This window comes from Triticum urartu, chromosome 5, assembly GCF_003073215.2.
Source record: "Triticum urartu cultivar G1812 chromosome 5, Tu2.1, whole genome shotgun sequence".
NCBI lineage: Eukaryota > Viridiplantae > Streptophyta > Magnoliopsida > Poales > Poaceae > Triticum > Triticum urartu.
In genome coordinates this window covers 650,078,944-650,092,553 of record NC_053026.1, presented here as the reverse complement: position 1 = coordinate 650,092,553, position 13,610 = coordinate 650,078,944, and the positions used below count along the sequence as shown (strand labels likewise).

General features: G+C 47.4%; 1 protein-coding gene across 1 annotated transcript; it reads left to right on the top strand.

The window, feature by feature from the left end:
* Positions 1 to 349: 349 nt before the first annotated feature.
* Positions 350 to 12,881, top strand: LOC125511569 (flavin-containing monooxygenase FMO GS-OX-like 2). The gene is made up of 7 exons (XM_048676977.1): positions 350 to 1,002; positions 9,641 to 9,711; positions 9,807 to 9,968; positions 10,455 to 10,537; positions 10,628 to 10,781; positions 12,301 to 12,477; positions 12,583 to 12,881. The coding sequence occupies exons 1-7, from the start codon at positions 453 to 455 to the stop codon at positions 12,766 to 12,768; spliced, it is 1,383 nt and encodes a 460-aa protein (XP_048532934.1). The 5' UTR covers positions 350 to 452; the 3' UTR covers positions 12,769 to 12,881.
* Positions 12,882 to 13,610: the final 729 nt, after the last annotated feature.

Here is a 13,610-nt window from a genome sequence, read left to right as displayed (position 1 = left end):
TACTTCAAACATTCGGTGACCCGCAAACCCGAAATAAAAGAAAAGTCCAACAAAGCAAAAGGAACCTGGCACAAACAACCCGGTACGCGAGACCGAGGAGCCTCGAACTACAGAGATTCGTGCTGATCAGACGGCTACAAAAAACGACCAGAGGCATAATAAAAAACAAATGTGTGAAAATCATGAAAAGTGCAGAATTAAAAGCCTAGAACAGGAACCTCAAAGAAAAAAAAACCCTAGAACAGCCACGTGCGAGAATAACAAACCAGCACGTGACGGCAGTTCTTCAGCCAAAATTGCTTTTCGTCATCAATCAATCAAAAAGGAAAGAAAAGAAGGCGGCTGTGAAGACAGCAAAACGCGACTTTTCCTCGTCTTGCGACTGCGATGCCAGCCGAAAGAAGCTGAAGATCGCGAGCAGAGCACGCCACCGACTTCCCCCCTCCTCCGACATGCCATCACGCTCCCGCGTCGCCGTGATCGGCGCGGGGGCGGCGGGCCTGGCGGCGGCGCGCGAGCTGCGGCGCGAGGGCCACGCGCCCGTCGTCTTCGAGCGCGCCGCGGCCGTGGGCGGCACCTGGCGCTACGAGGACTCGAACGCCGCCGACCCGGCCGACCCGCTCGGCGCCGGCGGCGCGCACTCGAGCCTCTACGCGTCCCTCCGCACCAACCTCCCCCGCGAGTCCATGGGCTTCCTCGACTTCCCCTTCGTCGCGGACCGCTCCTCCGCCGACCCGCGCAGGTTCCCCGGGCACCCGGAGGTGCTCCGGTACCTCGAGGAGTTCGCGCGGCGGTTCGACCTCCTCGGGCTCGTCCGGTTCGAGACGGAGGTCGTCAGCGTCCGGCGCAGCAGGGACGATGGCGCGGGCGCGGCGGGCTGGAGGGTCTCGTACCGCTCGAGGAGGCCCGACGGCGCCGAGGGCGAGCTGGAGGAGGACGTGTTCGACGCCGTGGTCGTCTGCAACGGCCACTTCACCGAGCCGCGCGTCGCCGCCATCGCCGGTAATTAGCTCCGCCCGATCTATTCTATCCCTCGCTGCTGATCGTAGTACGTAGTACTTCCGATCGATCCGATTATCCCGTCCGACGACAGCAGTGTCAACCTGCAGGACTACCTCATAACCAGTAAACTTTGACTAATTCTTTCAAGCCAATCAGCGCTACTACTGTCTCGGCTTCCTCCACTGTTGAGCAACGATCAATGCTTTGGCATACAGACTGACCTCGATGATCCCTGGCTACCGCACCAATCCATATCTGTCACCAGATTCAGAGAAGGAGGCGGCGTCAGATTTCAGCTTTCACAACCCCTGGTTCTGGAGCAGACCAATGGTTAATGTCAAGCCAATCAATCTGGAAGTGTGCAAGGACCAAGAGTTTTTTTCTTTTTGCAGTATCAGTGTTCTGCGATGCTTCATTTAGATGCTCATCAAACCTGTTTAAGAACACCACAGATCCTGACACGGTATCTTTTCCGTCCCTATGCAGTATGCACCACGTTGTTTCTTAGGTGCCAAGCTTGCCAGAGTAGCAACAGAGTTCTATTTCTGTTAGTTTTAGATTGTGGATCCCGCAACATCTGAAGCCAAGCCTCATGTTCTCCTTGACAATTCTTCTCCTGGAAGCATTCTGTTTTTTGTGGCAAGGGATTGTGTGGCAACACGCCAGCCAAAGATTTTGATTTTCTTAGGAATTCTAGCTTTCCAGATCAGCTCCCAAATCCCCCTCAAAAAAAAAAAAGATCAGCTCCCAAATGTTCCTATCACCCGCATCCCTAGAAGAGCTACAGAGAGCAGCTGTAGCATTGTTTTTTAATCTCATATGCCAATTTATATGCACTTCGACAGTGAAGACTCGGGGCTTTTCATAGTGCCATGCTACACGGTCCTCTACCATATTTGAGGGAATTCTCATTTTGCAGATCTCTTCTCACTAATAGAAAACAGGGCTTTGGTCATGGGGCAATATTCATATTAATCCCGGTTCAGTCACGAACTGGGACTAATGTGAGCATTGGTCCCGGTTCGTGCGGCTAAGGCTTTAGTCTCGGTTCACCTGAGCCCTTTAGTCCCGGTTTGAGACACGAACCGAGACTAAAGGGTGTGATGTCCTTTAGTCCTGGTTTGTGTCTCAAACCGGGACTAAAGATTAGACATTTAGTCCCGGTTTGAGACACGAACCAGGACTAAAGGGTGCGATGCCCTTTAGTCCCGGTTTGTGTCTCAAACCGGGACTAAAGGTCCCATTTTCAAACTCTACCCCCCCTGGTGGATCGCCTTTTTTGTTTTGAAAAAATCAAAAGAAAATGATAAAAACTTCAAAAAATAAAATCCTTTGAGAGGTAGTTATATTACTACATCTACTAGTTAGAAAAATTTAAAAACTTAAATTTGGACATGTTTTGCAAAAAATGTAGGGAAAATGTAAAACGGCTATAACTTTTGTATACGATGTCGGAAAAAACGTATAATATATCAAAATGTTCGGAACGAAAATCCGCATCTGATGGAGACCGCCTACGGCCTGTTTGCCAATTTTTAAAATCCTCAAATTCTAAAAGGAAAAAAAGTTATGCTCAAATTTTAGTTTTTTTTGAATTTTTGTTAAATCTGGTCAAACTATGGTCAAACTACTTATTCAAGAAGTATTAGTGTTACTAAATAATTATTCAAGAATATTAGTGTTACTAAATAATTATTTCAGTTTTTTTGAATTTTGGTCAACTATGGTCAAACTGTGGTCAAACTATGGTCAAACTGTGGTCAAACTACTTATTCAAGAAATATTAGTGTTACTAAATAATTATTGATTTTTAGAACAATAGTTTCAAACTCAAACAGTGAAATGTGTGACTTCATGCTCAAGCTAAATTCCTGAGGGTTAATAGGATTGACATCTTACTATTGTCAGGAAAACAACAAGTGCAGACTTGGAAACGAGGGAGAATAGAACCCGGAAGTTAAGCATGCTCAGGCTGGAGTAGTGAGAGGATGGGTGACCGTTCGGGAAGTTAGATGATTTGGAATGATGAGGGGTGATTAGAGATTAAAGGTTAAATTGAGCAGTGATGAGGGGTGATTAGAGATTAGAGGTTAAAATAATTCAGAAATTTGAAATTCAAAAAAAATTCAAAAAAAATTCATAAAATTTCCTTTAGTACCGGTTGGTGTTACCAACCGGGACTAAAGGTGGACCTCCAGGCATCGGCCACGTGGAGGGCCTTTAGTCCCGGTTCCAGTTAGAACCGTGACTAAAGGGGGAGACTTTAGTACAGACCCTTTAGTCCCGGTTCCAGTACCGGGACTAAAGGCCCCTTATGAACCGGGACTAAATGCCCTTTTTCTACTAGTGTCCGCATCAAAGGGTTGGAAATTTTAGTTGATGAACTTTGTGTTCCATGTGAGAGAACGTCGTACCCTGTCTAGGGCGACAGCTTCGTGTTATATAGGGTCGGGGCGCAACTCCCGCATAGCTTACAGAGGTTGATTACATCGTTGGGATCCTGACTTGGGATCCAAAGGATATACTAGAGAGATACAGATAGTTACAATAGATAAGAGAGAATCACAACTACCCTAGTCTATAACTTCGGTTTGAGGTGGACTCATGGTCGAACCCATACGTCAACTCTGTCATGGTAGATACGTTGCTTAACACCCTCCTTTAATCACAACTGTGTTAAGTTGATATTACGTTTGAACTCTTCAAAGTTTCTTGTGGGCAATGCTTTTGTAAAGCCATCTGCAACTTGGTCTCGTGAATGAACAAGCCGAATTTCCAATTGTCTGTTGGCAACTCTTTCTCTGACAAAGTGAAAATATATCTCAATGTGTTTTGCTCTTGCATGGAACACTGGATTAGCAGATAAATAAGTGGCACCCAAGTTGTCACACCATAAACATGGAATTCTGGTATGCTTCACATAAAGTTCTCTTAACATGGACTGAACCCAGATAATTTCTGCTGTAGCATTTGCTAATGCTTCATACTCCGCTTCAGTGCTTGACCTGGATATCGTAGCCTATTTCTTAGCACATCATGAGTTAGAGAATGCACTAACAAGATTGGATGATAACTTGCTGAAAGTAAGACCAAGGTTCACAGTATGTTTTACATATCTCACAATGTGTTTGGCAGTAGTCCAGTGAACTGTGATGGGTGCATGAAGAAACTGGCAGACCTTGTTGACAGCAAAAGATATATAGGTCTAGTCAAGGTTAAGTACTAAAGATCCCCTACCAAACTCCTGTATCTAGTATTGTCTTCTTGATTCAAGAGAACTCCCTCTTCAAGTGATAATTTTTCTGTGCTTGAGAGAGGAGTCAACGAAGGTTTGCATCCTTGTAAACCAACTCTTCTTACTAGATCAGTAGCATATTTTTCTTGAGATAGGTGGAGGCCATCTTCATGTTTCTTTAACTCAATACCTAGAAAGAAATGCAAGTCTCCCAAGTCCTTGAGAGCAAATTCAGCACTTAGATCTTTTAACAGCCCTGCCACAGCTTCATCTAATGAACTTGTGACAATGATATCATCTACATAAATCAACACAAATATTGATGTATTTGACTTATTGTAAATAAACAGAGATGTATCAGACTTGGAGGGAGTAAAGCCAAGTGCTTGCAATTTCTGACTCAGACGTGACTACCATGCTCTGGGAGCCTGCTTCAGTCCATATAAGGCTTTATCAAGCTTGCACACATGAAAAGGCTTACTCTTGTTTTCAAACCCAGGAGGTTGTTTCATGTATACTTCCTCTTCCAGAATGCCATGGAGGAACGCATTCTGTACATCTAGTTGTCTAAGGCTCCATCCCCTGGACACAACAATAGACAGCAGAAGACTGATAGTGGCAGCTTTTACAATGGGACTAAATGTGTCCTCATAGTCAATACCATACCGTTGTCTGAAGCCTTTTGCAACCAATCTGGCCTTGTAGCGATCTATAGTTCCATCAGACTTTCTCTTTATTCTGTAAACCCACTTGCAATCAATTAAATTTTTACCTTGCCATGGGAAACTAAATGTCATGGTCTGTTTTTCTGAAGTACCATGTATTCTTCTTCCATGGCCTTTTTCCACCAGACATCACCAAGCGCTTCATCAAGAGTGTCTGTTTCACCTGTGGATCAAGTTGAACCAAATTTGGTTATCTATTTATAATTAACAGGTTGAATTACCCCCCTTTGTAGCCTTGTACGTGGAGGAGCAGGAGAGGCCACACTGTTGCCCTCCGCGGAAGATCCAGCCTCTGGTCATGGCGATCCCGAGGTAGACAGGGCTGGTGCTCCCGATGTGGTATCTCCTGTAGCGACGGGATTTTCTATGGCGTCTGCGGTTGGTGTGGACGTATTTGTTGGAGCAGAAGATCCCGCGGCGCGCATGTGATCCGTGTCAGGCCCATCATGGCGCAATGATTGCGTGGGCCTGGGCGAATCCGCCTCTGATCACGCGCCCGTGGTAGGTCTGGTGGGATCAGCACCGAACCCCATGCCTGCATCAAATTCTGCGCCTGGAGGCCCACCTGGCTGGCGGCGCACGTAGTGGCGGGGTCTGCCCGCTGGCCAGCGAGACGGGGGCTGGCACGTGTCGTCGGGTGATCGGCGTGGAGTGGAGGCCGTGGCTGGCCCAGTTGGAGAGGCCCGCGTGGCGGCAATTGGCTAGCTGCTGCCGCACCGCACAGGGGACGCGGGATCCGACGCGCTGACGCCCTGCCGCAGCGCGGATCCCGTGGAGGATTCGCTAGCGCGCTGCTAAGGCATCGATCCCGAGCCGAATTTGTCTCCCGTCGAGCGACACAACAAATATCGCTCATTTGGAGCGTGTTGTGCACCCTTTTGAGCGTTTTCTTCACCATTTTCTTCAGCGTTTGCATCTGCATCAGCACAAGACTCAAGAGCACGGTTATGAGGATTAGTCAATAGTTGATCATCACAATCACTTCCCCCTTGATCAACGCCGATGAAACTAGATGGTAGAAGAGGTATTTCTTGATGTAGGAGAGCACCGACATTGGGGTGAAGATTGGCGAAAGGAAATTTTGTTTCATCAAACACGACATCTCGAGAGATTAAACGCGACCCGTGGAAATGTAAGGCACTTGACACCTTTGTGTTTGAGCACTATAGCCAATGAATGCACACGGTCTGGATCTAAGCGTGAGTTTACGATCATTGTAGGGACAAGGATTAGGCCAACAGGCGCACCCAAACACGCGAAGAGACGTGGTAGTCTGGTTTGGTGTGAAATAGCCTTTCCATGGGAGTTTCATTGTTAATTACATGACTAGGTAGCATATTGATAATGTGGACAGCGGTGAAGAAAGCCTCGTCCCAAAATTTGAGGGGCATGAAGGCGCCGGCTAGAAGGGAAAACCCAACATCGACAATGTGTCGATGCATGCGCTCGGCTGACCCATTTTGTTGATGGGCATGAGGACACGAAACATGATGGGATATGCCAAGTTTTTGGAAGAATGAGTTTAGTTTCTCGTACTCCCCTCCCCGATCAGATTGGAGAGCAAGGATTTTACTATCAAATTTTCTTTCAAAGAGAGCTTGAAAAATTGAGAAAAACTTGGCAAACATCCGAACGTTTCTTAAGGAGATAGATCCATGTGAACTTGATATAGTCGTAAATGAAACTCACATAATATGTATGTCTACCAACAGAAGAGGGAGCAGGCCCCGATACATCAGAAAAAATGACTTGCAAAGGTTTGGTAGAAATACTAGTACAAATTGGATAAGGCAATTTGTGGCTCTTGGCCCTTTGACACGAATCACAAACTGTTTCAACATCACGATCCCCAACAACACGAATCACAAAACACTCAACTAAAGAGAAATCTGCATGGCCTAATCGATTGTGCCACCGTGTTGAAGACACTTTGGTGGCACTAAGAACTTGTTTATTGAATCTTCTAATCTCCGGGATCAACGGGTAAAGCCCAAGAATGCATCTACATCGATAAAGCACCCTCCTCGTTGCTTGATCCTTGATCAAAAAGAAGAAGGGGTGAAATTCAAGAAAGACGTGATTATCAATGGCAATGCGGTGGACAGAAAAAAGATTTTTGTTGGCACTAGGAACATGCAAGATTCTTTTTAGATGGATTTTCCTATGAGGGGTTTTAATTATTGAGTGACCAATATGACCAATCTTCATACCTTCTCCACTAGCGGTGTGGATGTGGTCTTCGCCGCGGTATTTTTCCCGCATGGTCACCTTCTCCAGCTCACCGGTGATGTGGTTGGTAGCACCGCTGTCGACGTACCAATTTGTATCGACGCCATAGGAAGCTTCGGCAGCCTCGACCACCTTCTCATCTTGAGATGAGTTTTCATCTTCATCAAACCGGTACCAACCGTCCTTGGCAGAGTGGCCCAGCTTACCGCAGATTTGGCAGCGGACAGCATCAGGGTGAGATTTGTTGGTGGAGCCGTTCGATCGCCGGCCGCCCTTGGTGTTGGAGTAGGAGGGGCGGCCGCCGCCGCGTGCGTTGTTGTTGCCGCTGGTGTTGCCCCCGCCAGGGGCCCTGCTCTTCCCAAGAGGAGGGACGCGAGAGCGGGAACCACTACCAGGCCCGCGGGTGGCGACGTTTGCCGATGACTTGAAGCCACCACCGGTCCCAGCCCCTTGGAAGAGGGCCACTCCTTGATCGAAGTTGCTTATCTGAGCGAACAGTTCGTCAAGAGTGACTGGGATGACACGAGCATCCAGGGCAGAGACCAGCGGCTGGTATTCCATGTCCAGGGCGTTGATGAGGTAGGAGATGAGCTCGTCGTCGTCCAGGGGTTTGCCGGCCGCCACGAGCTCGTCAGCGAGAGATCGCATGTGCGCGAAGAAGGTGGCCACAGACTGTGTGCCCTTCTGCACGTTGGTGAGCGCCGCCTGGATGTTGTTGACGCGGGACAGCGAGGTCGACGAGAACATCTTTGCCAGCGCCGAGCAGAGCTCGTGTGCATGGACGATTGAGGTGACCTGCACGAGCACTTCCTTCGAGAGGTTATTCAGGAGATTTCCCAGTACCTGCTGATCCTCTCGGATCCACATGTGGTGAAGAGGATTGGGGATGGACTCCTCCTTGCCATCCTTGTCCTTGGTGACGACGACTTTGGCCGGCTCGGGTACGCTCCCATCAACATACCCAAAGAAACCAGCACCTCGGAGCTGCGGCGTGATCTGGGTGCGCCAGAGGATGTAGTTGGTGTGGGTGAGGCGCTCGGTGATCTGGCCGGAGAGGGTTGAGTTGGAGGAGCCGGAGGAGGCCATGGTGGGAGGTTTCTGGCAATGGAGAAAATAGATGAGATGGAAGAGGTAGGCTCTGATTACAATGTGGGAGAACGTCGTACCCTGCCTAGGGCGACGGCTTCGTGTTATATAGGGTCGGGGTGCAACTCCCGCATAGCGTACAGAGGTTGATTACATCGTTGGGATCTTGACTAGAGATCCAAGGGATAGACTAGAGAGATAGAGATAGTTACAATAGATAAGAGAGAATCACAACTACCCTAGTCTATAGCTTCGGTTTGAGGTGGACTCCTGGTCGAACCCATACGTCAACTCTGTCGTGGTAGATACGTTGCTTAACATTCCATTCACTTGTATCTGGATCAAAATTAGTTGATTAACCCACCGAAGCCTCGATCTTCTTATAAATTCCGCAGTTCTGCGCCCCTCTTTTCTAGGTATCCATTGGTCCCTCTGAATCTGAAAGCTTCTTCCATTTCCCACTCATCAAATCATACCCCTTTTTAAGAGCTCAAGGCCAAATTTGATGCCTCTCTAGGCTTGCGATGTGTCAAAAGGTTTCAATGTGGGTAGTATTTGGACTTTAGCACTCTAGCTCAGAGGCTATTGGGTTTCTGGCTAAGTCTCCAACCTTGCCTAGCCAGCAAGGCTTGGTTGAATAAATGCATGCCACGGAAACCTATACCACCATCCCTTTTAAGTTTGGTCATGCAATGAACCTTGCACTTATGATGTTCTCATACTTCTTACAAAAGCCTATGTTCAACTTGAACACTCCCATGACATATGTTGGCAATGCTTGGACGACAGCTTTAATGTTGACTTCTTTTGCCGCCTGAGACATGATCTTCTCATTCCAATCATTGCACCTCTTCCCAAATCTGTCCATGATTGGTTGGAACTTGTCATTCTTCATTATTCCTTCAGACGTGGGCAGGCTCAAATATTTACTTTCAAATGAGAAGGATTCCGTGCCCAAGATTATCTTAATCTCTTCTTTGACTCGTGATGGGCAAGCTTCAGTAAAAAAAAAAGAGCATTTACTTGGACTGAGGAGCTTCCAGGTACATTTTTGAAATAAGTTCAGTACATCATTGATTCTCGTGGCATGCACAACTGAGGCCTTGAAGAAGAGTAAGCTACCATCCACAAAGACGAGATTTGATATTCCTGAGCTCCCTCGAGCAATCTTTAAGGGGAGAAGAGATTCGTTGTAACCTCATTGTTAAGCAAGCTAGCCAGCTCATCAGCCACGAACAAGAAAAGGTAAGGACTCGATGGGTCACCTTGTCTTAAGCCCCTCGAGGGGGCAAAAGCTTCCAACAATTTACCGTTGCATCTCACCGGTCGATCCGATTTGCTGACGTACAATTTCGTAGTGTAGGTATCCATTGCTGGCCCGGGAAACAGATGCACAGCCACAACTACCGTGTGCCTGATCGATTTCGCGGTCAGGTGCGTCGTACAGAATGCATACTACTGTTCATTGTTATTATTTGATCGTGATTAATGTGCTAACAATTAGTTACTATTGTACTATTGGTGTCTAGGTTGTAATGGTGATAGGGTACCAGCCGAGCGGCATGGACATCTCCAGGGACATCGCCGGTGTGGCCAAAGAGGTCCACGTCGCCATGAAATCGGAACCTCCTTATCAAATAGACACTACTACTGCCACTGGCCATGCCAACCTGTGGCTCCATTCCTGCACGGTACCCACCATATATTATATACTATACTACACACTTGTTTAAAAAGAAATTAATATACCTAGATGATACCCCATATAATATACACATATATATTTCGGTAAGATTTTGATTTATAGAACATGAAAAATTGATATTATTATGAGGCTATATATATATATATATATATATACTCCTTCCGTCTTGTAATATAAGATCATTTTGCAAGCTAAAACAACTTGCAAAACGATCTTATATTATGGAGCGGAGAAAGTAATTTATTGTATCTCTGATTGTTGTATAATTTCAAGATATTTGTTAAATATGAATATCATGACATACCTTTTCTCACGCATGATTGCATATGTTAAGGTGGTGCTTTTCCCCCTGCATGGTTAGATGCTGAGGTGACTTATCTGAATATCTGTAAGACAAACATGTTAGCGAGGATCACCTAGCTAGTTATTTAGAATTATGTTCGCACAATGTTCAAATGCAAACGTTTTGCAGATTGAGCGTGCGGAGGAAGATGGTAGCTTGGTGTTCCAAGACGGCAGCAGGATCAAAGCTGATGTCATCCTGCACTGCACTGGGTACGTTACAACTGATTGTGAAATTATGTCTCAGATGATGGATGGATCGCTTATGCTAATTGCGTTGACGGATTGTTGGCTTGCTTGCAGATACAAGTACAGCTTTCCATTCCTGGGTGGCGACGACGACGGCGAGTTGGCCGGTGCAATCTTTGTGGACGACAACCGCGTGGGCCCGCTGTACAAGCACGTGTTCCCGCCAATATTGGCTCCTCACATCTCCTTCATCGGATTGCCCTTCAGGGTTGGTCAATCAACTCCTTAAGTTAATTTGATATTTCGCCAACTTGGGAATTAATTTAGCGGATTTGCCAATTCTGAGTTGCCTGAATTTTTTGCAAAACCTCAATCACGTAAAATTGCACATTGATTGGCCTAAACTTGCACTTCTCAAATCATGCAACTTTAGTGCAAGTTTTAATTGTTTCCACTAGATTATGTTATATACTTGTTTTTTTCAATGAGGCTAAAACTACTCCAGAAATCCTATCCTTATGGATAACATTATGTATTATGGGCTAGCGTAGACACATTGTAGCTAAATGACCCACATTGAACAGTCCATTGTTGCCAGCGCATAACTTGCCAAAAGCAAAAAAATAAAAGTAAAAGAGAAGTAAAACATCAGCTACGCGAGATGCAAATCTGAAAGAAGGGAACTTGTATTTTAAATAATTGTAGGCATGTGATGGATAGACATCCCCTTGACTAAGCTTGTTTAATAATTCAGTATATGGAATTAATTAAGAGCTTTTTTATGATACCCTATACTGCTACGGAAAAGGGAGCAGTATATACCTAATCTCACCGTTCAATTCTTGAGGGTATTTTAGACCTCTAATTTTCACATTAAAAGAAAACCAAACTGTTATTAGTTTGTATCTGGAATCTGTCATGGCTGTCGACTGTCGAGAGAAAATGCCGCCGACTCAATCCAGACGCGCAGTCTCCCATATTGCACGCCTCGGCCATCTAACTCCCCCTCACCGCCGCCGTGCTAGTTCACTCCATCCATATCTAGCTATCTGCATGCTTCTTTTGTAGCCTCACAAATCCGTAACCTTCCAACAGGCCTCGAACGTCCGCCGCCTTGTTATGAATTAGAAGTTCAGTTATCCATACTTGGCTGCATCGTAGAAACCGAGTGATGTCAAAAACTTTCTTCCAAGGGGCTAGCTGCCGCTGCTAGGAACTAACAAACCCATCACTAAAATTGCCAACAGCCTGAACCAAGTGGTGCAGCTTAAAACCTAAATTTGCATTGGACATGGCCAACTCTCTACAAAGGTGAACACTAAATTATCTGTCAGCACCTGTCACCTGTGGGATGAGGGTACCTCACATCCGGCCTGCCGAAGAAGAGAAGCTGCGCCATTCTGCCCTCACATCCGGTGTAGGCAGGAGACGTCGGGTGCCGACTGCCGAGACCTGCGCCATGCCGCCGAGCGCCTGATCCACGAGCACAGGCTGGCCGAGGAAGGGACGAGAGATCGGCTCGCCGAGGGAGAATGCGTGGGGCGTCTCAATCTGACGAGCTGAAACTTAAAAATCTTCCCGAGTTGCCCTCAAATCACATATACCGCTTACGTTGATCGAGCAGTGCAGTCTTTATACTGCTAAACCAATTCCAGCAGTATATATCTCTTTGGGCCGTTGGATCTTCCAGAATGGAGGGCCCGTATTCATTACCCGGTACCGTAAAAGAGCTCTTAATTATTGCATATGTTGATATCTCCGGACTGATGTACCGTCCATCCGGGCAGACGATCCCTTTTCTAGTGTTTCAGCTCCAAAGCAAGTGGGTGGCTGGGGTTCTATCGGGAAGACTTGAGCTCCCATCACAAGAGGCCATGATGCGGGATGTGGATGCGTTCTACTCGGACATGGAAGCTCGCGGATGCCCCAAGAGACGCACTCATGATCTGGGACAAGGCAATCTGGTACGTATATGCATACATACTTGCATTCATCCATGTACATATGCATAATCAATCGATACTTCTAACCCCATGTCCAAGACGCACTCATGATTTGGGCGTTTGTAGTTTGAGTACGAGGACTGGGTGGCGGAGCAATGCGGGCTGGGGAGGATGGAAGGGTGGAGGAAGGGCATGTTCGTTGCAACGTGTAAGAACCTGGCTGATCGCCCGAACAGCTACCGGGATGAATGGGACGACGACCACCTGTTGCCACAGGCGCATCAGGATTTCAGCAAGCATTCCTGCCTCTGACCGATCAATATTGAATAGCAGATACTGGATTGTTTGGCTTCGAGTCACTTGGTCGATCTTGGCTTTTGCCCATTATTTATATTGGCTGGCTAATTGTTTCAGCAACTACTTCAGTTTCCATATCGATTTTCAGCAGAGCAAACTCGCGGAGCGCTCCTCAGTCGAGATGAAACGAAACAATAGGTATCAGCCCTCAATGCATGTGTGATAAATCCTCCCAGCTACTCTTCGGTAGATCGTGATCATCCCTGCATATGACGATCGGACAGGGGGGATGGGCGACGCGTTTTGTGAGCCCGTCACGGCGCGGTGGTCGGTGTGGTTCGCCGCCGATCTGAAATTGGCGACGACCCCCAAGTACCACCGGGACATGGTGGTGCTACACCCGCACACCACGACGGTGTGCCTCATCGACGAGCGTGGGTGCACGATTGATAGGCGATCAGGGGCGGGTTCGTGTTGGCCCCTAGGGCTAAGGTTGCGTTCCCTTGTCACGTTGCGCACATCGAGAAGGACATCACCGGCGGGGATGGCATCTCGGGAGACGGCGAAGGAGGAAATGCGACCGGTGGGAGAGCATAAGGCGGAGGGGGGATTAAGATCGAAGAAATCCGCCTAGGTTATTCCCCTTCCCACTCTTCCTCTCCCGCACACCTCATCCACTGCTCTGTCTGCTCGAGCTCGCGGCGGAGATGGTGGAGATCAGCGAAGAGAAGATGCAGAGGTTCGCGGGCAGGGATGCGCGCCTGCGGATCCGCCTGAGAGAGATCGGGTCCTGGTACTTGAGCAAGCACGAGATGTACACGGAGGCAGAGGCGATTATGGAGAATCTGACGGAGGAG